The 23464-nt window shown below is 40.5% G+C and overlaps 1 protein-coding gene across 23 annotated transcripts in view; it reads right to left on the bottom strand.

The window, feature by feature from the left end:
* The window catches only part of RBFOX2 (RNA binding fox-1 homolog 2), a 272463-nt gene that overhangs the window by 95292 nt on the left and 153707 nt on the right, over nucleotides 1–23464 (bottom strand). Inside the window, exon 1 of one of the 23 annotated variants that reach the window (XM_013051571.2) lies at nucleotides 9188–9680. The exons of the other annotated variants lie outside the window; for them this stretch is intronic. Within the exon in view, the coding sequence (XP_012907025.1) occupies nucleotides 9188–9232 (45 nt within the window). The 5' untranslated portion in view covers nucleotides 9233–9680. Of the gene's footprint in view, nucleotides 1–9187; nucleotides 9681–23464 lie in introns of those variants that run through there. 23 annotated transcript variants of the gene reach the window in all.

Below are 23464 nucleotides of genomic sequence, written 5' to 3'. Positions count from 1 at the left end.
TGTGTGTGTAGGAGGGAAGGAGGGGGAGAGGGAGGGAGGGACAGGCGCCATGTGCAGGCATATTTTAAGGAATGAATATCTTCTATGGGGGCATTAATTACACAGCACTGGAAGCATTCAGAGCAGCCCGGCATCATTAATACAGACTTAAAGTATTCCACCCATGAATATCTGATCATAAACAAGAAATGAAACAAAAATCATTAAAAAAGAATTTCCACTTATGTACAGTTTACAGATGTAGTGGATTTAATGAAAGACGGGGAAGCTGGCTGAATGACCACTTACAGGAGGGTTTTCAAGAAATGAGAATGAGCAAGAACCTGCCTGTCCTAAATCAGTCTAATGACTGCAAAGGCTGAAAAGAGAGGAGGAAGGTGATCTAAGTACTTATTTTTTCTACTGTAAAAAACCTAGGGATTCTGGAAAAGGTCGTCTATAAACATGACTGCTTAAGAAACTGAAGGTGTATACAAAAGCGCATACAGATTTGACTGCTGAAGGCTTCCAGTTGCATTATAAATTCTGGTTAACAGAAACCGCCCTTTGTGTTCCCCAGGCCTTCTGGATTTCAGCCTCTCCTGAAAATCAAAAACCCTTTCCTATATGCACCCTGGGCACCTGTGTCATACTGTAAACAGTAATTGTTACTATTGAGTACTATAGTTATAAAAGATTTGAGAGAACATTTACTGAACGTAAGAGTTTCTTTAATATTCTCTTATTAAAATGACATAATGAAAAAAGCATAAAGGGGTGACTCAGTCTAGAAGTCTGGGTCTAAGTCCTGATTCTGCCCTTTCCAAGTGATCTCATTAAAGTCTTTAACTTCCAAATATAAACTTCATAATCTCCCTACTTTAAATTATTAAATTTTCAAATAAAATAATCTGTGTAGATGATGAGTTTATGGTATTTGTCATTTACCTAATAAAAATGAAGATGTCCTATTTTTTAGTATTCTAATAAATAAGATCCTATTCTAAAGGATTTCTCACACTTTCATTATGATATTTTTATTGTTATAATCTCTAACAGATTACCCAAAAGCAAAGAGATTAATTCTAAAATTAAGCTTCCTATTTTTAAAATAAACCCTAAAGAGATCAAAATTTTAAATCACAAATAAAAAAAAAGTAAAAATCACAGATCACACCGAGAATACACTGTGTTTTGCTATCTCTATGAGGATTTGTTTGGCGAAATGCATAATCAGGCTTTTTTTAATGTACTGTATAATAACGTGGGCTGGCACATTGCCAATATAACATCATCATGCTCCTACCCAAATTAATAATCATTTTAACAATTCTAAAAAGAATACAGAAACTACCAATTTGGAAAACCTGCAGACTATTTACCGAACACCTACAATACATCAGGCACTATTCGGGGCATTTTACAAATATCTGCATACTTTTGGTACGCTCCACAATGTGTAAAGAAATTTGTACCAAAGAATGGGATCTTTAAACATTGGGGGGGGGGGATTCCACTATGAGAAAAGAAATACATTGGTATTAGACTTGTTCTTATTTAACATTTTTAGAAATGATCTGGAAGATAGGACATAGTGCATTTTCTGAGTCTGCAACTGAAAAGCCAATTAAGAGATAAAACACAGTCAAAATTTTTAAAAATACAAGAGTAAGCAGAAAAGAGGTAGGCGAGTTGGAAGCAAAGGCAACCCAGTGTACTTTTTAAAAAATCTAAATCATGCTTATGGAATAATTATTTATATTTTTAGTTCTAATATAAGAAACAAATCTGATAATCACTATATACCATTCTCTGAATCCACTAGTCCATATAGTGCGAAAGACAAAAAACCCTGAGCAAGACAGACCCCCACTCCCCATCTCTCTCCCTCTCTCTCTCTCTCTCTCTCTCTCTCTCACACACACACACACACACACACACACACACACACTACCGTTATGAAAGCCATGGTTATCTTGAAGCTTGTGTGTGACTGTAGCCTCCATACATAAAGACAGACAACAAGGCCCCAAGGGAAAAAACATTTTTTTTTTAAATAAAGAGTCAGATGAGGAATCCCTACTTGCAAAAGCCCAGGACTAGGGCCAAGACACAAGTTTCCTTTGGCCTGGTATTCATGCTCCCTTTGCTCACGCAGGACCAACATTTTATGTTGCAAATAATAAGCTTACAACAGTCATTGCTGTAAGAAAGAGTCAGTATGAGCTAATGTCAAAATAAATATGACAGTGATTTTCAAAAACTCACCAAATAACAGGATCATAATGAACACTGGACAAATTCTTGGGTATTTTGAAGTGTGTCCCTGCCTTTCAAGGCTTGCATTACAGAGGACAATTTGCTCCCTAATGCCCGAGAGAGAAGAGCAATTCAACAGCCTGGATCTGACCCAGCAAAACAACCGGAGTCCCCTAGTGGCTGAATGTGCCCTGCAGCGTACCAACAAGCAACTCATTCCAGGGCATTTTGGGGGATGGAATGTCTGGGCCCCTTCCAAGATCCTCCTTCTCACTCAACACCACACCAAACCAGAAGCAAGTCCTTGTGATTCTGTGAAATCTGCCCTTTCTTTCCACCCCTAGCACCACAGACTCAGTTCTGACCGTATTGTTTTCTATTCGGCCTCCCATTTGTCCCTCTGCCTCCAGTCTAGCAGTCTTGCCATCCAAGCTGCTCACCACTGCTGGGGACCTCCTTCTAAGTGTAAATCCCACCACGCCATTTCCCTGATTAAAATCCTCAACTATTCCCCACAGGCTAAAAGGGGGAAAGTCCTAACTCTGAAGTAGGTGCCTACCCTATAACCAACCTAGCCTCGCCATACCAAGTCAGAGTCCCGGCTTCCCCCTCTGCTGCCCACTGCTCTTCTCCTCGCGCACTGAACTTCACTCCTCAACGATACCATGTTTTTGTTCTTTTCTGTTTCATGTTCTTACTCCCTTGAACAGGGCCTTCTTCTTCTTCTTTTTTTTTTTTTAAATGATTTTATTTATTTATTTGAGAGAGAGAGAGAGAGAGAGCGAGCATGACAGGAGAGAGATCAGTGGGAGAAGCAGACTCCCTGCTGAGCAGGGAGTCCGATGTGGGACTCGATCCCAGGACTCCAGGATCATGACCTGAGCCGACAGCAGTCGCTTAACCAACTGAGCCACCCAGGTGCCCTGAACAGGGCCTTCTATCTGGCTAACTGGTGAATTCTTCCTTCAAAGCTCATTTCAGGGATTCCCGGCCCAGAGCCTTTCCTGACCCCACCTGCTCTCACATCTGGGGTAAGTGCCCCCTTTCCCTACACCTTAGTGCCTAGCCCATGGTTCATAACTGCTGGGTTTACTGTTTCTGCGTAACTGTGACCGGCCGATGAGCAATGTGAGGGTAGGAATTGTGTGTTTTGTACTGTATCCCCAGTTCTCAATGTAGTGCCTAAATATACAGTAGATGAAGGAAGAAATGTTTGCTGAAATCAAGCTGTAATGCCTTGATTTCTAACTCTACCCATTTATTTTACATACATGGGTACCTAAGAATAAAAAGTATCCATGTGGTTATCAAAACATCATAAAAGTATTCTCTTCTTCCAAAAAGGTACTTGGAAATATGTTCAAATTTATAAATTTACTTCAGTATCTCAGAAATTTGAGGCTGAAAGGAAGATGTACAAAAAAGAGAGTGGGAGAAAGGTTTTATTTTCAACTTGATCAGAACAGTTCAGATTCTGGACAAAATAATACTCAGTGATTTAAGGGGGGGAAAAGCCACAAGTCTAGGTGCCCTTGCTCCTCACAATTTTACATCAGCTGTGACTCAACTTCCATACCTCCCACCCACGCACCAGCCATGCTTTAGAGGCAGATCCCCCAGTCCCTGGCTGGAAGGCAGGTTTTGCTCATACTTTCCCAGGCTGCCTCTGACACCCAAGTGAAAAGCAACATTAAAGGGATAGCATTTCCGGCAATAATAAAAACTTGTTAGTATAAAAGCTTTTCACAGCACACCCCCACACAATAAACCTAAGTGTAAATAACAATTTACACCTAATAGATATCAAATACCTTCCCAGAAGCATCTCTGAGACAATGCCACTTTAATGGCCTTTGCCCCCACACTCCTTTTAGCCTAAATGAAGCCGAATTAAGGCTAACTCTAATATTTCCTCGCTTTTCACTAGTTTTGGCAGGGTTCAGTTTTATAGAACCCATTCTCAAAAAAAAAAAAAAAAAAGGTGAGAGCAACATCTGAAATGACTGCTTTAGACTCTGCATGTTCATCAAGCCAAAATAACCCTCACATTTATTTCTTGTCCCTAAAACTCAAACCTTTAGAACAAGACCACAAATAACATACTCTGAGGCAGAGGTGGGGCCAGAGAAATTAGAAAACATTACTTCACAAATTATCATCTAGATTTGGGGAACATATTCTTGGATCTTTAAAATATCCCCAAATCTAGACAACTAGAGTTATATATACAACTGAAATGATGTACACACTCTCTGTATTCTGCGAGATTCAGGAAATATGAGATAAATATCAAAAGGGATGGGATGTAAACAAATTTATCAATAACCAGATTATCGAGACAATAATACCTAATGAACCTCTGAAAACTGCAGTGTGTTGTTTCTTCAATACTAAAATATGCTGTCTCTACTACTAAATAAATTCCTGGAGACGCGACTGTCTTCTTTACCACCAAATCCCTGTGTATCTGGCACAGTATCTGGCACAGAGTAGGCACTCCAGAAAAAGTCCTCAAAATGAGAAACTAAAGAAAACATATATCCCTCTACATCAAGGTCACCTTGCCACAGAGATGGATCGCTGATGCGCTAATTCAGTCTGCGGCATTCTGCAGCCCCGAGCACGCGGTGGGCAAATGGATGCTTCTTAGAGGCAACTTTCTCCCCACCTTTCAGATGCGGACTATCCGTAAGCTGTATCTGGCTGTCCTAAATTCTCGAATAGGGTCACTTAGCTGCACCCCGTGTAACCTAGGGCCTCGCTTCTTCCTCAACGGCTCATTCACCTCAAAATGATAATCAGTGCCAATGTGTTCAGCAGGTGCCAGTCAAGCAAAAGTGCCTCGGGAAAAACTGGGGTAACAGACAAACCCTTGACTTCCAACAACAGTTACATTTTCCCCCTTAATATTTTCTGTTGTGGCAAAATACACATAAAACTTACTCTCTTAGCCATTTTCAAGTACAGCTGCCCCTTGAACAACACAGGGGTTAAGGGCCCTGGCCCCCAAGGTGGTCAAAAACCCATGTATAACCTTGGACTCCCCCAGAACTTCACTACTAACAGCCTCGTCCTGACCGGAAGATGTACTGAGAACTAGGACCGTCACTGAACACAGACTTTACGGGCAGTATTACCCACGGTGTTCTCATCATAAGCTAGAGGGGAAGAAAACACCCTAAGAACATCGTGAGAGCAAGAGAATACATCCCCAACACCGTCCTGTAAAAATTCCACGTGGAAGCAGACCCGAACAGTTCAAGGGTCCACCGAACACAGCTCTGTGACACCGAATCGATTAATAATGTGCTATTGCTGCCACCATCCACCACCAGAACACTCTTCATTTTTTAAAAGGAAAACTCTGTACCCACTGAACAAGAACTCCCCATTCTCCTTGTCCCCAGGAGCCTCTGGCAACTACCACTCTACTTGCTGTCTCTGTGAATCTGACGACCCTCTGTGCCGCACAGACATGGCATCCTATGGTATTTGTCTCTTTGTGAATGGCTTATTTCACGGAGCGTAACTATCCTCGAGGTTCATCCATATTGCAGCTTCTGCCAGAATTTCCCTTTCTTTACGACTGAGGAGGGGTGCCTGGGTGGCTCAGTCAGTTGAGCGTCTGACTCATGATTCCAGTTCAGGTCATGATCTCAGGGTCATGAGATGGAGCCTTGCATCGGCTCCCTGCTCAGCAGGGAGTCTGCATGAGATTCTCTCTCTCCCTCTCCCCCTACTTATTCTCATTCTCTCTCTAATAAATCTTTAAGACTGAGTAATATTCCACTGTGCAGGTGTACCGTATTTCGGTTATCCATTCATTCACCCACTGATGGAAACTTGGGTTGTTGCTTCCACCTTCTGGCTATTGTGAATAATGCTGCTGTGAACAAGGGTGTACAAGTATCTCTTTGAGGCCCTGCTTTCAATTCTTTTGGGTATACACCCAGAAGTGGAATGCTGGGCCATATGGTAGTTCTATTTTTAATTTTCTAAGCAACCACCATACTGTTTTCCATAGCAGCTGCACCATTTTATATGCCCACCAACAGTGCACAAGGATTCCAATTTCTCCACATCCTCACCAACATTTGTTTTCTGTTTTGGGGGTTTTAGGGTTTTGGTTTTTTTTTTTGACAGAAGCACCCTAACAAAGTTATATTTTAACCATTCAGTCAGAGTCAGTAATGTTTAATCCAAAAGAATAATTCCAGAAATAGATTCTCAATGAACAGATTTTTGTTCTGGGCAGGGAGGCTATTGTCATTGTCCTTTAAATCTTTTCTAGCAAGCCCTTATCTACTTACTCTGCTTGTATTTTAACCTGATTTGGTCCAGATTTAGTTCTGCAAAAATTATAATAAAACAACCAGTTTCAACTGTACACTCTTAAGACATGAGTGATTTTATTATTTATTATGAACAAGAGTAATGAATGATCAAGTTCTGAAAATACTTCATTGCCTTATGCGGGGGAGAAATTTTAAAAAAGGGTGCAAAATCTTTAATTTTTAAAAAAATACTGTTCAGCCATATCTTCCATAATTTCTAATGGCATAATGGTCTGTACCTAATGGTATAGAACCACACAGTGTTATCCAGTGAGGAGTTTTAATTTACCAGAGTATAAGAATATAACAGAAACCAGTAAGAAAATCTTGCAACCATAGTTGAGATAAAAATTTAAGTAGGAAATAACAATCTATTACCTATTTATAAATACACTGAAAGACAACTTTTACTGTAAGTGAATTAATAAATAAGATCGTAAAACAGTTTTGGATGCTTCAATTTCAAGTTGTTTTTTCAACCTTATTAATTTCCCTGATGTGGTGGAATGGAAAGTATACTCTTAAATTTTAACATCCCATTACCCGCCTTTCTGAGCTACCTTAATTTCAGATAGAATAAATCTAATCAATTGAGCAAGGCCAGGAAAGTTGTTTCAAATACTGAGCATGACATTTATCAACACTAACTCTTAATGACCAAAAAGATTTGGTGGGACAAATTCATTTTATTATAAATGAATAAATTTACTGCAAGACTTCAGTAAACATGTAATAATTTCTTTTTAAAAAAGATTTTATTTATTTGAGAGAGAGTGTATGCAAGAGGGGGAAGGGGCAGAGGGAGAAAGTATTCAAGCAGACTCCCACTGAGTGCGGAGCCCAAGGCTGGATCGCACACGGGGCTGGATCTCACGACCTATGAGATCAGGACCTGAGCCGAAACCAAGAGTCAGACACTAACCGTCCTGAGCCACCCAGGCACCCTTCATGTCATAATTTCTAAACAGGAATTCTTTAATCCACCCACAACCTTTGCTTCGCCATGGGGTGGCGAGTTTTCTACCTCAAAACTTCTTTTACATATTATGTTTTTTTTTCATACATATGTCTGATACTTCACTCTTCCTTAGAAACACTTTTGCTTTCCCAGTTTTATTTTCTCAGACAATTTTACTTATATGCCTGCTATTACATGTCCCTTACTTTGCTAGTTGGGTCCCAGAAAAAAACTGCTCACAGATGCTTCTCTTCAAAAGCACATCGATACTTATGTTAAGAAGCTCTGCTTCTACGGCAGTGGCATGACACTCCCAGCCTTAAACTGTTATGCAGACCAATCTACTGTTTTATGCCAGTAGAGACTGAGTCCACAGGTAGTAAGACCCATAAATATATCAAAGTTTCATTATGGTAAATGTAATGTGCTCTTCATCTGAATAATTCAAGAAATACGTATATATAACAGAACAGGAGTAAACCACAACAGTATAGACCAATGTGCTGGAATACAGTTGAAGAATCATAATCATGTAACTACACACTCTCCCATCTGCCTTCAACACTGTAGCCATCAGACCTGAATGAGAGCTGTGAATTTACTCTGGAGAGCCTACCCAATAGGTCCAGGTCCAGGTCCAGTTAAAAATAGCCTGCTTTAGCCTTTAGGCCCAAAATACCTAATAGGATGTACTGGTTAGTTTGTCACTTCCTTTAGCCCTATGCATTTCTGTCCAGCCTACAACTTAGGAGCCAATTATCAGAGAAATGGCCACTTGAAGGAGAAGAAAAAAATAATTAAGTGCCATGAAAACACAAATAAACCGAAACAAACTGAGAGAACAGCTAGGAACTGTAATTCAGAATTAACTGTATTAACTGTCTTTATTTTCCTATTCTAGGTTTTCAGCACAATCAGTTAGTATTTCCAAAAATCATGGCATATGAAGGATCACTCAGTCCGAACCCTTCATTTCATACAGGGATAGTAAAGTCAAGAAAAATGAAGCTGTTTGAGCATATCATGGAGGTGGTTAACACTGTAGTTTGAATCAGAATCCAGGATTCTTCAACTTTACTCACTGAAAGCTACTAATTTAAAGGCAAATGGATATCCAGAAATGTATCTGATATTGACTTAAAATTTTCTGATTTCAGACTTTAGTAAGTTCTTAACTACGATGCTACTTAGCTCATCGCAAAATAGTCTAAAATATTAAGTGTAGAGAGAGTGCCCTCTACTGTACATTACCTTTCTGAAAAACAAAGCAACATTTGGAAACTGCCATCTGTGCTTCTTGTCTACTCAAAATGAAGCCTCAAGTTTACTATACGCCAGTGACTTAGTTAGGTTACATTTATAAATGCCAAGTCCACTGCTTAACACACACACACACACATGCACGCACAGGAATCTCTCTTAAGTTTCAGAACTTCTAGAGTTGAAAGCAGCCACCCAGCCCTCAATACTATAAAACTGAGATCTCCTGTTACAGCAAACTACCAAATTCTATGGGAAGTCTATGCCCTGAATGGTACCAGGTCAAAAGACAGAAAGCTTATAAGCATTTCATCCTACCATAAAGCCTTCACATCAATCAAACAGTCCCTTAAACAAAACAAAAACCCCCAAAACCAAGTTATAGCCCTTCGCTTACCTGGACAACAGGATATTGATAATCCATACAATATACACCATACATAGCAAAGGGGTAAAAAAAAATCTTCAGATAAAGACAGTACCCAAAGTGTCTACACTTTTGCCTTGTTTGCTCTGGCTGTCCTTCCAAAAGAACTAGGTAGCACCAGAAAATCCTTGGCCGACTCCCAGTCTACGCGGATAGGTATGCTGGCTCAGATGATGAAGCTGGAGCTTGGTTCAGCCCAGGCTTCCACCCCAGTAAGAGTCAACACTACCCAGAAGAACTGTTCAGGGAAAAAGCAAAAAGCTCCAACGGAGTGACCAGTTGCAGACTGAAAACTGTACAAGAGATTGGCTATTACTGTTGGTTTTAAACTGACAACTCCACCAGAAACTCAAGAGGCAGAGAATGACAGCTGGGGAAAAGACCATGGGCTCCGTAAAGAGGAAAACAAAAACGGTAGGAAGCACAAGGTATCCAGGATCCAAAATGATATATATGTTCCCGGCTTTAAGTGCGTCAGAAGGAACACTCCCAATCCAGGACATGGAAAGGCAGATGGGCCTGGTACTATTTCTCTATTCCTTCTTGGAGAGGATGGTGCGCACGCGCACACCGCCCCTCCCCAACACACACACATACCACACACACCCCTTCTAACTGTCTCCGGCAGAGACAGGTGCTAGGATTAACAGCATAAAACCCCTCTGTCGTGGAAAGGAATGGGAGAAGAAAGAAGTCACACTGCTACATGTAGTAAAGGGATCCCTTTCATGACAATGTATGTTTGTGTATCATTTAACACCTCCTTCACTGTGCTTTAACAGAGGCTGGGACAGCTGGCAGGATCAGCACTAGAAAAGAGGAAGGTGGCCCCAACTCTGAGGCAACATGAGTCCACTGGAGACCTTCAGATATGCAAGACACTCTCTCAGCTGTTCCGATCAAACATGTAAGGATTAACTCCGGCTGCCTGCAAAAAGGTGGGGGTGGAAAGGTCTTTTCAGAAAAGCCAGCTGCTTTTCCTCTTTTGGGAAGCTGCGGGACCCACCCTACCATTACATACAAACACACATGTGCACGCATATTTCTCTAACAGATATTAAAAGCAGTAACGAACATGGACAGGTGTGAAGTCAGTCTGAAAAGGCATGGCAGGTTAGCTTTCAAAGTCTGAACAGCCCATCTAAAAACAGAGAACTGGTTAGAAATGGTTTACTAAGTAATTCTTAGAAAATAGGGCATACAGTAAGCAGAAAGTAAACGCTTCGTAAGAGGTACCCTATTTTATAACTCTTGCTCCCAAGAAATCCCCTGCTTGGGGCAAGCATTCAAAAGTTCAAAATGAGGGGCGCCTGGGTGGCTCGGTGGGTTAAGCCACTGCCTTCGGCTCAGGTCGATCTCAGGGTGCTGGGATCGAGTCCCACATCGGGCTCTCTGCTCAGCAGGGAGCCTGCTTCCTCCTCTCTCTCTCTGCCTGCCTCTCTGCCTACTTGTGATCTCTCTCTGTCAAATAAATAAATAAAATCTTTAAAAAAAAAAAAGTTCAAAATGATAAATAATTCTAAATGAGTTTCAGGGGCTACGATATCTCATCTCAGAGAGAGCCAGGAACACAGCAGGCTTCCGGAAGATTAAACCGTGAGGACTAAACGCCACCACTGTGCCACCCCCCACCCCCAGGGCAATTTTTCTCCTTTTATGGGCATTGCATTTTATTTTCCGATAGTTCAGAAGAAATTGTTTTTTAAGAGTCAAAATGGCCTTAGTACATTGGAGACAGTTCACTTGGTTAAACATTTTGCCTCCAATCAGTTCTAAGAGATTAGGAGGACCTTACAAGGTACTAGACTATCTTCAGACTATCTTCAGACACGGGGCAGTGGATTCCTGAGGAGCGACAATAATGTATCAGTCCACTACAACTAAAAAAAAAAAACTTGCTAAACCTCTATTACACACTAGGTACTGGGCTTAAGAACTCTAGATAGGAGCAGACACCATCTGTGTCAAGGACTTCACGGTTTGGGGGGAAACAGCATAAGGGTAAAACCAAAAGCTGAAAGGATGCTACAGCACAAAATTAAACCCTGTGAACAAGTTCTCACACGAAGGACATTGTTCCGAAGCTGCTCTTAATGAACACATCCATTGTATCGCTTTCTCACCACAACTATGCGACTCTGGCTTTGTCAGTTCTCAACAGACATTATCTGAGCCTCACAACATGGTCGATCTGATTTGTCACACACGAAGGGCCTATAATATACATCCTGACTGTCCCCCATACAGCTATTAAAATGGTAATTAAGAAATAGCTAAGGTAATGTTTCTGTATTAAAATCTTACACTAAATTTCCACATCAAGTCAAATCCTTCTCGAACCCTTTTCTTCCCTGCGCACCAGGCCATTCCCCTCCACCCGACCTCACTTCACATACAGTGGTGCTGGCCCCGGAGATCCTTGTACACTGACATCTGAAATCACTGTTACATTCTTGATGTGATTGGTATCGAGATTCTTCCTAATGGGAAGACTGGGAAATGCAGATACTTCTTATAAACCACAGAGCGCTGCGGTAATGAACTATGGCTGACAAACTTCGTGAGTTAACTCTGCTCAGTATTTGGTCAGTTTATTACAGAAGATGGAGTTTCCAGACGGTACTGTAGTTAGATGACACACTATAGTTCAAATTCTAGAACAGCTGATATAATTTAAACTTGAAAATGGTCTCTATGTTACTGAGGGCCTCGTTAATTTCTAGAGCTTTACATTCTTCTTGAGGATAGAGCTATACATACAAGGTGAAAAGATGTGACTGACAGTTTATTGAGTGAAGAAAATCATATTACTGAACATAATATTGCTGAATGTGTACAGTATAATTCTGTATTTCTAAATGCACATATGTATCTCTGTATGCCAATCAGTAAATCATGTAATTTCTAAGCTTCATATGCCTTACATAAGTTATGTAGTTATGTCTACACATACATGCATATACATGTGACTTGTGAAACACTACGGATGCCACATACACACTATGCATTATACATAACATGTATTATATTCATACACATATATTATAGGCATAAGATTAAAACCTACACTTCTAAGGGGTGGGATGGTAGGGAGGTAGTTGGTTTTCATTTATTACTTTAGAGATAAACTTCTAATATGTTCAAAATACATTTAAACTAGCCTTTGGTACACATATAATTTGTCTTTTTATTTTTAAGTTTAAGGGAATCAAGACAAATTTCCCTTTGCGTATAAGTACTTTAAAAATTAGCAATACTTTCTTAGTCTAGTCTATTATTATCACATTTGTTTTACTTTACATGATGGCCTTACTATAAACCCTCTGGAGGACCCAGACAATAAACAATCTTAATCATGTTTTACCTAGATTCTGCCAAAACTGTGCTCAGGTCTAGTTTAAATAATTAGCCCCTCAGAAAAATGGCCAAGTAACTCAATATCTGAATTTGGATTATAACTGCTCTTGCCTTGCCTTTTGACTCATCTCTTGTAAAAAAATTTTAAATTGTAATTTAAGACCAATAACAAACTAAAATCCTAAAAACTACTTATGCCATTTGAAAAGGCACATAATTTGCAATATTATGAATGCTTTTATAGTATTAAAGTCTTTGTGTACTGATCAATTAGAAACATAAATACAGAAAATGGCCTTTTATATACATTTCTCTGCATCTCTTTAGCGATACACACAGACTTCCAATTTCAACAGCTGGTATACCCATGACGTCTGTTAGAATGTAATGATATCAGAGAGAAACAGACCTAGTAATACTTAAGAGTGAGATCTCTAGAAACTACCTTGAGATTTATGAGATTTAGATTTTGCTAAGGATAAAGCAGACAATCTACCATGTGAGCCCCACGCTATAGGACATGACCAGTGGTGACCTTGCAATGTAATCTGTACCATCTACAACCGAGGCCTCCCAAGACTTACCATGTACTGCAACACCAGAAAATAGTTAAGATTCTTCTCTTTTATACCTTCTCATTTTTTTTCTCCTTTCCTTTTCTTTCCCTCTAACTATGCCACAATCCTACCGTGAGTGTCCAAAGACAGTGAGGCTTCATGGTAGAATGTTTTAGCACGGACTGCAAAGATCTGTACTCTGAGGTATAAAATTAGCTTTAAGGACAGTAATCTCAGAAGATTCCAAAGATTTCTGTGTATAGGGATAACACAGAAGTTCAAAAAGGACAAGGCTTGAGACAGATGATGGAGGGGATGAGGGAAAGAAAGATATATATGTGGGCAAAATACGTAATCAGAAATCCGTAAGACTCACTTAAGGATCCGTGTGACCAGTCTGGAGGACTGTGGGTGAACAGTGGCAAATGTTAAGGAAAAGTAGGCTGGAATCACTGTGGAGAGCCTAGGACATCAAGCTCTGTATTTCAGACCTTATATCTTCAAAGACTGTTTGAGAAGGAAAGTGTTACAAAATTAACATTTTGTGAAAATGGCTCTGGCCACTGGAAGAAGAGAAAAGGGAACAGCCTGAAGGCAGGGAGGCCAATTAGAGGCTAGAATTACAACAGTCCAGAGATTATTAATGCAAAACCACACATTAGCAGTAGGAATAAGGAAGGTCTAGATGTAGCAGACACTACAAAGGCAGCATCCATGGAAGTGCAGACTGTTCAGAAACAGGGCATAAGAGAAAGGGTAATTAAATGTAACACTGTGGTTCTAAGTCTAGTTGATTGGCCAAATAAGTATCCCACTAATAAAATAGGGAAATCAGAAGCATAAACTGATTTGAAATTAGGGCAAGGCATCCAATAGGAAATATCGTACCAGAGCCAACAGGAGTCTGGAAGGAACAGCCAAGGGCAGAATGTGATTGATTGTTCTCCCATACTGACCTAGTCAATGTTTAGGGAACAACAACAATGTACTTCAAAAACAAATAAAAGAGAGAGAGGACAGACAGACAAAAGACAGAGAGGAAGAAAGGAAGAAAGAGAAAGAGAGAAAAAGGCGGAGAAGAAAGAACAGTGGATACAAGGCAAAGGGCTGAAAATAGAACCTTAAGGAATACTCACTTCTAGAAGGCAGAAATAGCAACCAAGGATAAAAAAGATTAAGCAGGGTCATGGCTGATTCACAAAACCCAGGACATAGAGGATATCTGTCACTATTCTTACCCTAGGGAAAGTATTTCATAAATTGATACCAGAGGTGAGTATACAGCAATGTCAAGTAGAAATAGAGAAAAGTTTTCTTTAAAAAAATGACAATTTAGGAAGGATAACTGAATTTAGCAAATAGGGGATCAAAAGAAGTTTTGTGAGCGAGCTGTTTTTGAAATATCAGCAAAAGGATGGCAGCAAAATTAATAAATTCTTGATCAGCATGGAAAATACACACGATACCTACGCATAAATTTTAACAAAACTTTCTATCTTGGGATACTTGTCCTGCAAATGAAGTACAAAAATAATTTCTGATACATTCCATCTCCCACTGTCACCTCTGTCAAGGTAGACTGTTACCTCTTTTGTCTCTGTGCCTTTGATCATATTGTTTTCTTACCCATTTCAAAATTACCAAACCTTTAAACAAATTCCTTCGAGGCCTACCTTCAGTGCTACCTGTTTCATGAAGCTCTTCCTGATTACTTCCAGACAGAAGTAATTTCTCTTCTGTCTGAACCTCATGGTACTTTATCTTTAACTGACTAACAGCACTAAGCACTTTCTATGTTTTTAGCAATACTTGTTTAATCTATTAGATGATTTCTTTCAGAGCAGGACCTGTCTGTTCAATTCTGTATTTCTTTCAAAGGAAACACTAAAGCCAACACCTCTCACACAGCACTGCCCACCAGCATGTGAGAAGGGAAAGTCCGAGAAAACCTGAAAACATGAGTCAGGCTGAAATGAACGGACTACCAGGAACAGACCATCTTGCGTTGTGTTCCTTCAGTCAATACGCAATCGTTCCACTGAGCTATCCCCAATGTTGTGTGAAGTCCCAGGAACAGGAAAAGTTCTCAAAGAGCTGCCGGCAGAGGAGAGAAAGCAGGAAACAATAAACCCGAAAATACCATTTGACAAATGCCCTTATGTGTTAGTATGGCCTGGGAGAAAAGCCACAGCTGCCACCACTGCCACCATTGAACTCCCCGGAGTGACGAGAGCCAGGAATAGTCCACAAGCAGTCAATGCTTGAAATGAATTGTGAAAAACTCCTTAAGAGTTTTCCAGGGGCTTTGGGGTGGGTGGTGGGAGCTCAGAGGCAGTGGAACAGCATTCCACATGCACACAACAATGCCATACTTAGGGCGCGTACACAAAGGCAGGCAGGTAAATATACACACAGAAGTCAAGAGCCTATTCAAAAATATTCACATAAAATTCTGTTGGTTCTAAGGTACTGTGAGGATTACTGAATTTTCTAGACCAATGGAAATGCTTGAAATTATACCTACCAGAGAACAGTAACTCACAGTTAAGTAAGGACTCCTCTGTGTGACACGTGGTACGAAAGGAAGTATGGGTAACAACAGGGTAAGCCATGCTATGACTAAAATGCATCTTCCTATTTGGAGATGGAGACGAGGCATGCAAATGGCGAGGCTAGGAATTAGCATTTTTTTAGAAGTGTCTTTTGTTACTCTTTTCACTCCACATTATTACTACTAAGAAGTAAAACATAACCATAAAAAATCGGCCAAGAGACAGTCACTGTGAATCCAGAAAGACAGTACGTAAAGGGTAAGGGTAAAGGTATCTTTTAAAGCAGAAAATAACTATAACTATTCAAATACTGTTAGGAAAATACATCTACAAATGATTCTACATGCATTATCTTACATAACAAAGCTTTTTAGCCTCCACAGAAACTTTAATCTTAACTCGTTCATAATACCTCTATGATAGGTTATAAAAATCAACACGCTATTTCGAAGCTCCTCCAGAAAGAGGTAGACTTTTTCTCCAGCCCTTAAAATTGCTCTTAGCCTTCCTTGTGGCTTGCATTGGCCATTGGGCGTTGGGTGGTTAGCAAACGTGATTCCATCAGAGACTTGACAGGTGTTTGTTCACTGGGCCTTGCCCGTCCTTGCTACTCTCTGGCACCCTGCGACTACCATGTGAGGATGGATGGAAAATGAAGTGGAACAGAGATGAACTATTCCAGGTGTGTTCCTGTGACCGATTAGCTTGCCAACTGCCAGATGTGAAAGTCAGGTCATCCCAGACAACCCAGCCCCAGCTAGTGCAGACAAGAAGAACCACCCAAATTCCTGCCCTGTGGAATGGTGAACAGGCAAATGATTGACACTGTTTTAAGCCATTAAGTTTTGGGGATGTTTGTTATACAGCAAAACCTAACTGACACAATCTCATTTCATAACATTAAGAGGTACATGCCTCCCTACCGATGCCAACATCACACTGTCGTCTTAACCACTGAAGCTGGAAATCAAGCTGTGCTAGTTCTCGAAATTTTCTTTTTCAAAAGTGTTTTGGCTTCTAGGTCCTTGGCATTTCCACATGAATTTTAGAATTAGCCTGTTAGCTTCTATAAAAAAAATCTTGCTTGGATTTTGCCTGGGATTACACTGAACCTAAAGATCAGTTTGGGGAGAATTAGCATACTAGGAATATCAAGTCTTCCAGCTCATGACCACAGTATATCTCTCAGAGAATATCTCTCAGAGTATATTTCTCATTCCACTGTTCAAAAATGGGTTTTAAAGTTTACGAATATCTTTTCTCTAGGCATGTATTGGAATCAAATGCTATTCCTGAGGTTTGTGATAGGTCACGATCACTTTTCTCAAGTCCACTAGATCCCACAATACTCACATCCCTATAAGACAGTGTGGTATTGGTGTCGAGGTCGAAAAACACATCAGTGGAACAGAATAAAAAATGCAAAAGAGGATCCACAGACACAAAAGCAATTCAGTGGATAAAGAATAGTCTTTTCAACAAATGGCATCAGAACAACCGGATAGCCTCACATAATAAAAATGAACCTCGATCCATACCTTATATCACATACAACATCTAATCAAAATGGACCACAGACTAAAAATGTAAAATGTGAAATGATAAAACTCCTAAAAGAAAACCTTCATGACCTTGGATGAGGCAAAGACTTCTAAGATATGACCCCAAAGGCACAGTTTGTAAAAGAACAAGCCAACAAAATGAACTTCGTTAAAACATTCTGCTCTACAAAGGATACCGTAAAGAGAATAAAAAGACAAGCTACAACTGAGAGAAAATATTTGCAAAGCATGCATCTGATAAAGCACTTATATCCAAAATATATAGAAACTCAACCATAAGAAAACAGGTAATCCAATTTTTTTTTAAGAAAATGGGTAAAAGATTTGGTGACTGGGCCAAAGAAGATGTAGAGATAGCAAGCAGGCATATGGAAAGAAGCTCGGTGCCATTATTCATTCAGAAACTAAAACCACAAACAATCCCACTACATACCTATTAGAACGACTCATATTCAATGGATGGACAATAGTAAATGCTGGCAAGGCAACGGAGGAACAGAAAGTCTCAAATACTGCTCGTAAAAGTGTCAAATGGTAGAGTTGATGGTGAAGCAGTTCAGCAATTTCTTTTTTTTTTTTTTACATAAAGAGATCACAAGTAGAGAGAGAAAGAGAGAGAGGAGGAAGCAGGCTCCCTGCCTAGCAGAGAGCCCAATGTGGGACTCAATCCCAGGACCCTGAGATCATGACCTGAGCCGAAGGCAGAGGCTTAACCCACTGAGCCACCCAGGCAGCACCAGTTCAGCAATTTCTTAAAAAGTTAAAGATACATCTACACAGGATCCATCCATAGCACTTCTAAGTATTTATCCAAGAGAAATGAAAACAAATATTCAAATAAAGACTTCTTCTGGAATAGTCCCAGCAGCTTTATATCTTCATCAGAAGGTAAATGATGAACAAATTATGGTATGTTCAATGTAGACTATTATTCAGCAACAGAAATGAATGAGCCACTGGTATATGCAAGAACATGGATGAATCTCAAAGTAATTATGTTGGGTGAAATAAACCAGGAAAAAGAGAGTATTTATTGTGCTTTCATTTTTACAAAACACTAGAAAATGCAAACTAATCCATGCTGAGAGAAAGATTATCAGTGGTTGCTTGGAGCTGTGGAGGGAGAGTTGGAAGGATTACAAGGGGCATGAGGGAACTTTTGGAGATCATTAATATTGTCATTATCTTGGTTGTGGGGGTGATTTCATGGGTGTACACATACGTTAAAACTTACCAAATTATACGCTTTACATATGTGCAATTTATTGTATGTCACTTAAACTTCAGCAGAGCTGTACAAAAATAAAGGAATTCCCACCCCACTCACCACAATGAGTTTGTGGAGGGCTAGTTATTTTCTTTGGGGAGGGGGTGAAAGGTAAAGGGAGTTGGGGAAAGTCACCGGCGTGCCCTACAACATTACGGAGAAGGTCTTATAAAAAGGGAGAGGGTGGGTATGGTGGCAAATTAGGTGGAGATTTAAGCATAAGTGTAAGAGCAGGTGTTTTTTTTTTTTTTTTAAGATTTTTATTTATTTACTTGATAGACAGAGAGATTATAAGTAGGCAGAGAGGCAGGCAGAGAGAGAGGGGGAAGCAGGCTCCCCGCTGAGCAGAGAGCCCGATGTGGGGCTCAATCCCAGGACCCTGAGATCATGACCTGAGCTGAAGGCAGAGGCTTAAACCACTAAGCCACCCAGGCACCCCAAGAGCAGGTTTTTGAAAAATCACTTCTGATTAATCTACTTTCAATCACTGCTGCATACCCCCTTAGCACTAGCACACGTCCTTTTCAACTTGTTACGCATGTAATTTCTGCCTCTCCCACCCCAGGAGGCCAGGGACTATATAATCTGTCCTATTCCTCGAGGCATCCCTAACACCTACCTAGCAGAGTGCCTCACCGGTGCACAGAAGCCACACAGTGTGCAGTTAAGACCTCAGGGTTCTGAAGTCAGACCATCACTTCCTAGCAGGGTAGCTTTGAGAAAGCCATTTCACATCTCTCTGCCTCAGGCCCCATATCTGGAAAAAAAGACAGTGCCAGGAATGCCCACCTCATAGCGTTGCTCTGACGGTTACATCGGCCCGCATACGACGTGCCTGGCATCCACCGAGTGAGTATTAGGTTAGAGCCGCTCTTACTGTCACTGCCGTCGTCATCATCATCTCCAGTAATTTGGGAAGGGCGTTTAAAGGAGATTCAGAATTATCTGATTCATGAAGCCAGACCTATATATGTGAGGGCTAAGCGGCCTCGAAAGGAAGCAGAAAGCTTGTGAAGAGCTGTGTAATTGTGTTAGAGGGAGGAAAGGCAGTAGTGGGGAAGGAGGAAGGAAGAGGAAACTCCCACACACGTGCGGCACAAGGCAGTGCGTTTCCGTTGAATTACTCAGTCCAGTGAGAAGACCACGCATGACCAGAAAGGCAATGTAAATATGTAAAGGAGCAGAGAAAGTACAAGTGATTTTTATCCCCAAGCACATCTCCTCAAGTGCAAAGCAGGTAACATGTTCTCTCTTTTTAACTAATGGTACTGAAAAACAATGAGGAACCATTCCCTTGTGCTCCGAATGAAAAGCTACCCGAAAGGCGAGGCCATGGGGTCTTGAACGTGTAACTGCCTCCCTCCTTGGACTGTGCTCCCCAGGCTTGTGCTTACAGATGAACTGTCAGGCGTCACCTGACTCTCATCCCTCCTGGGGACCGGGACAAGGCTCTGACAGCAGCAGTGCAGCAGTGTGGGAATCCTTGGGTTGGCACGAGCCCCTTGCTTGATTCCGACCTGTAATCTCTTCTGACTTTGATTTAATGCAGCAATTACTGGTAATGTGGTCTGAAGGAGATAAATGCCCAGTGCAGCCGGCTGTCGCTTACTCTGCTCACGATGCAAGAACATTTTTTAATTAAAATTCTCTTTATGATAAAGGAGCTGCTTCACTGACTGTTTCTGTGCAGACCTGATATGGAGCTTCCCCCAAAGCGGATTAGAAATCAAAGTCGCCCCTCCTCACTTCTGGCAAAGCATGCACATACACAATCACTCCATCACCTAAAGTGAGTTCTTTACCCTAAATTTTTCCCATTTATATAATTAGATCCTGGTAACAACTTCTTTCCACTTCCCACAATATCAGTGTCAGCATTACAGCCCCACCAGTAATGAAGACATCTTGCATTTTTGCGAAGAAGTTCCCTTAAATAAATTCTCCTTAACTTAAATAAAGTTCCCTTACATAAATACATAAGTTAAGTTCCCTTAAATACTTTATTTCCTTTAAAATGAATATGCAAAGTAAACATTCATAACCATATATGCATCAAAGGACTGTACCCACTTCCTTTGGAAAAAATAAAGGATAGCTGATATAAAATATCAACAGTTCTAAAGGACAGTTTAATTTTAATTCATGATACCGTGATTTGCTTTATATTCTATATTTAGCAATCTCTGAGTAATTGTTGTAAGTGAAATAATCATAGAAAGATTAAAATAGAGCCAACCAGGCTCTTTTTCCCCATGACATAAAACCATCATGTTCCAGCAACTGAAGGACTCGATATCAGATACTCCAATCATTAGTTTAAAAAAACGAGAGCAACCACCACCCAACAACTGGAGGTAATTCTGTGGGGCTTCAAGAGAGATCATTTGGTATAGGTTTACTGGTTCCGGAATCCATCAGTAAAACTTTTGGTCCAATTACAAAACTTCCCACCCTTAAAAGAAGAAATAAGAAAAGGAAAAAAAATAATGTCTTATGCTTAGCTAGGACCTATCGTGTTTATTGCCTGAAGAGGACAGACATTGACAACTATCCTTTAAGAGAAAGAAGGGAAGAAACAGCACAAGGTCCAAAGCAGTTATGTTCTGTGAAGTGGAAGCAGAGAGATCCAAGATGAAATACATACGCATTTTCTTTTCCTAAGGCACACAGCACAATATCAATGTGAAGGTCAAAAGGTAAGAACTGATTTTCTGTTCTAGTATGGGAGAGTGGTATCTCAATTATAACAATTTAACTCTATTTGTTGACTAAGAGCCTCTAAACTCAAATGACATTCCCCTTTTAGAAGAGTGCCACATGCCTTCTTAGGAAATCTAAGATGAGCACTAGATTCCCTCTCAGAGGCCTTGCGGAGACTTACTTTAATCTTGGGTGTAAGAATACAGAACTGATGTCATCCTTGCAATACTAATGCTACTCTGGAGAAGTGCATGTGACTCCGTGGCTCTTTGTGAGAAAACTGATCTTCATTATCAGAGAGAAAGATACCTTTGGAAACACAACTGTATGAATACATACTCTACACACACACACACACACACACACACACACACACACATCCTGACCCTTGGGAAAGCAGTCTGGCATAATTAACAAGATTAAAGAGGGATTTAGGATAAATAAGATGAAAGTTAGTCTGATCCTTACAGGATTAAACCCCAAATCCTAATATGAATCCAACGATTTTTAAGATCAACACCATATAACAGGATTAAACCAATAGCTGCTTTTGTTTTCATACTGGAAACAATCACAGTTGGCAAATCCAGGGCCTACAGCAGACCTTAGCAGTTAAACTGTGTGGAGTTCAGGGCTAAAAATAGGGCCCTTACTCCAGCTCGCCTCGCTGACTGCCCTACTTCCACAGGTCCAAAATCCCTTATATGTAATTCCAAAGTCCAAAAATCTTGGAAAACTACATTTCTTTCTTGCCTCCTTCCCCACCCAGTTTTTGTGCTGGTGGAAGACAGGCTCATTTGGTGATAAAACAGGACAACACCATAACTGGTGTAAGTAAGCAAAAACATTTAGCTGTAAACAGATGGATGGATGTGATTGCAAGGTGTTGCCCATAGCCAACTAGGGGTGTATCCCCCCCCCACTATATGTACTATCTTTCTTTTCCAAACTACAAAATATTCCCAATTATGATACAATATCCGGCCCAGGAGTTTCAGAAAAAAGACTGTGCATAGTTCTTCAGCTTAGAAATAACCATGACATGAATAATGGCAAATCAGGAAAACAGGCTTAAATTGCTGACACAATAAGCAATACCGTGTAAAATAATTAGCCGGCAAACCGCAGCCAGTGCTGAAGATGGACGTCACTAGGGATAAACCAGGACAGACAGACCCGCCTGGAACCACGGATGCTGGAGACTGGTATGCTGTTTTAAGAATGGCAGGATATTTTAAGGCAGATTTCTCAAAAGTGTGGGTTAGGGGTAAGTGACAGTATTTATTTCTCTTGGAACATTTATATTTATACATTAATTTACACACACATTTCTCTTTGACCAAAAAACTACCAATTAACATAAAGCAAAACTCCAGACTTCTGCTTCCAGTAAGAAGGAATATACTTTCCCCTATTTCTCCCAATTTAAAACCCTGGGTAGCTGATATATTAAACAAACAGAAGACTCCCACAGGTGGAAAGAATACAGCAACCTGGCTCAGGACCTCAGGATACAGTGGTGAACTCCCTGGGTTTTCTTTCTGCCTCACGGAGCCTGGACTTGGGAGCAGCAAAATCTGGAAGCGTCAGCAGGCGCAGACCCAAAAAAAGGGGGGGGGGGCGGCTAAGGATAGCCTATTCTCTGCAATCAAAGGACAAGGAAAGGGGAAGCCCAGCAAGAGAGAAAACGTTTAGACTGCTCTAACGCAGCCAAACCTAACTCAGTCCCACTCTCGACAGTAAAGACCCAGTGGTGAGCCTAAACTTGAGCCCTTACCAGGCTATTCCCAGGCATTCCAATACCCGGCCCAAGCAACCTTAGAGAAGAGAAGCAGGGAGCCCATATGTTCACCCCTACAGATTTATAAAACTTTTAGGGAAAAAAACACAGAAGAAAATCTTCAGTACCTAGGGCTAGGCCAAGAGTTCTTTTGACACCAAAAACATGATTCATAAAAGGAAAAATTGATAAGTTAAACTTCATCAAATTAAAGACTTTTGTTCTAGGAAAAGATAAGCTACAAAGTGGGAGAAATGTTAGCAAACCATACATCTGACATGGGACTACTATGCGGAATACAGAAAGAAGTCTTAAAATTCAACAGTATGGATACAATCCAATTAGAACCTGGGGAAGACATTGAGGTTTCACCAAAGCAGATCTACAAACAGTAAATCAACGCAAACAAAGATGTCTAACATCATTAGCCATTAGGGAAATGCAAATTACATCCACAATGATATCCCCTAAG

Source organism: Mustela putorius, unplaced genomic scaffold (assembly GCF_011764305.1).
Source record: "Mustela putorius furo isolate JIRA1106 unplaced genomic scaffold, ASM1176430v1.1 tig00000738_pilon_pilon_pilon, whole genome shotgun sequence".
NCBI lineage: Eukaryota > Metazoa > Chordata > Mammalia > Carnivora > Mustelidae > Mustela > Mustela putorius.
The sequence above is the reverse complement of the archived record's forward strand: the minus strand, read 5'-3'. Positions and strand labels throughout refer to the sequence as shown.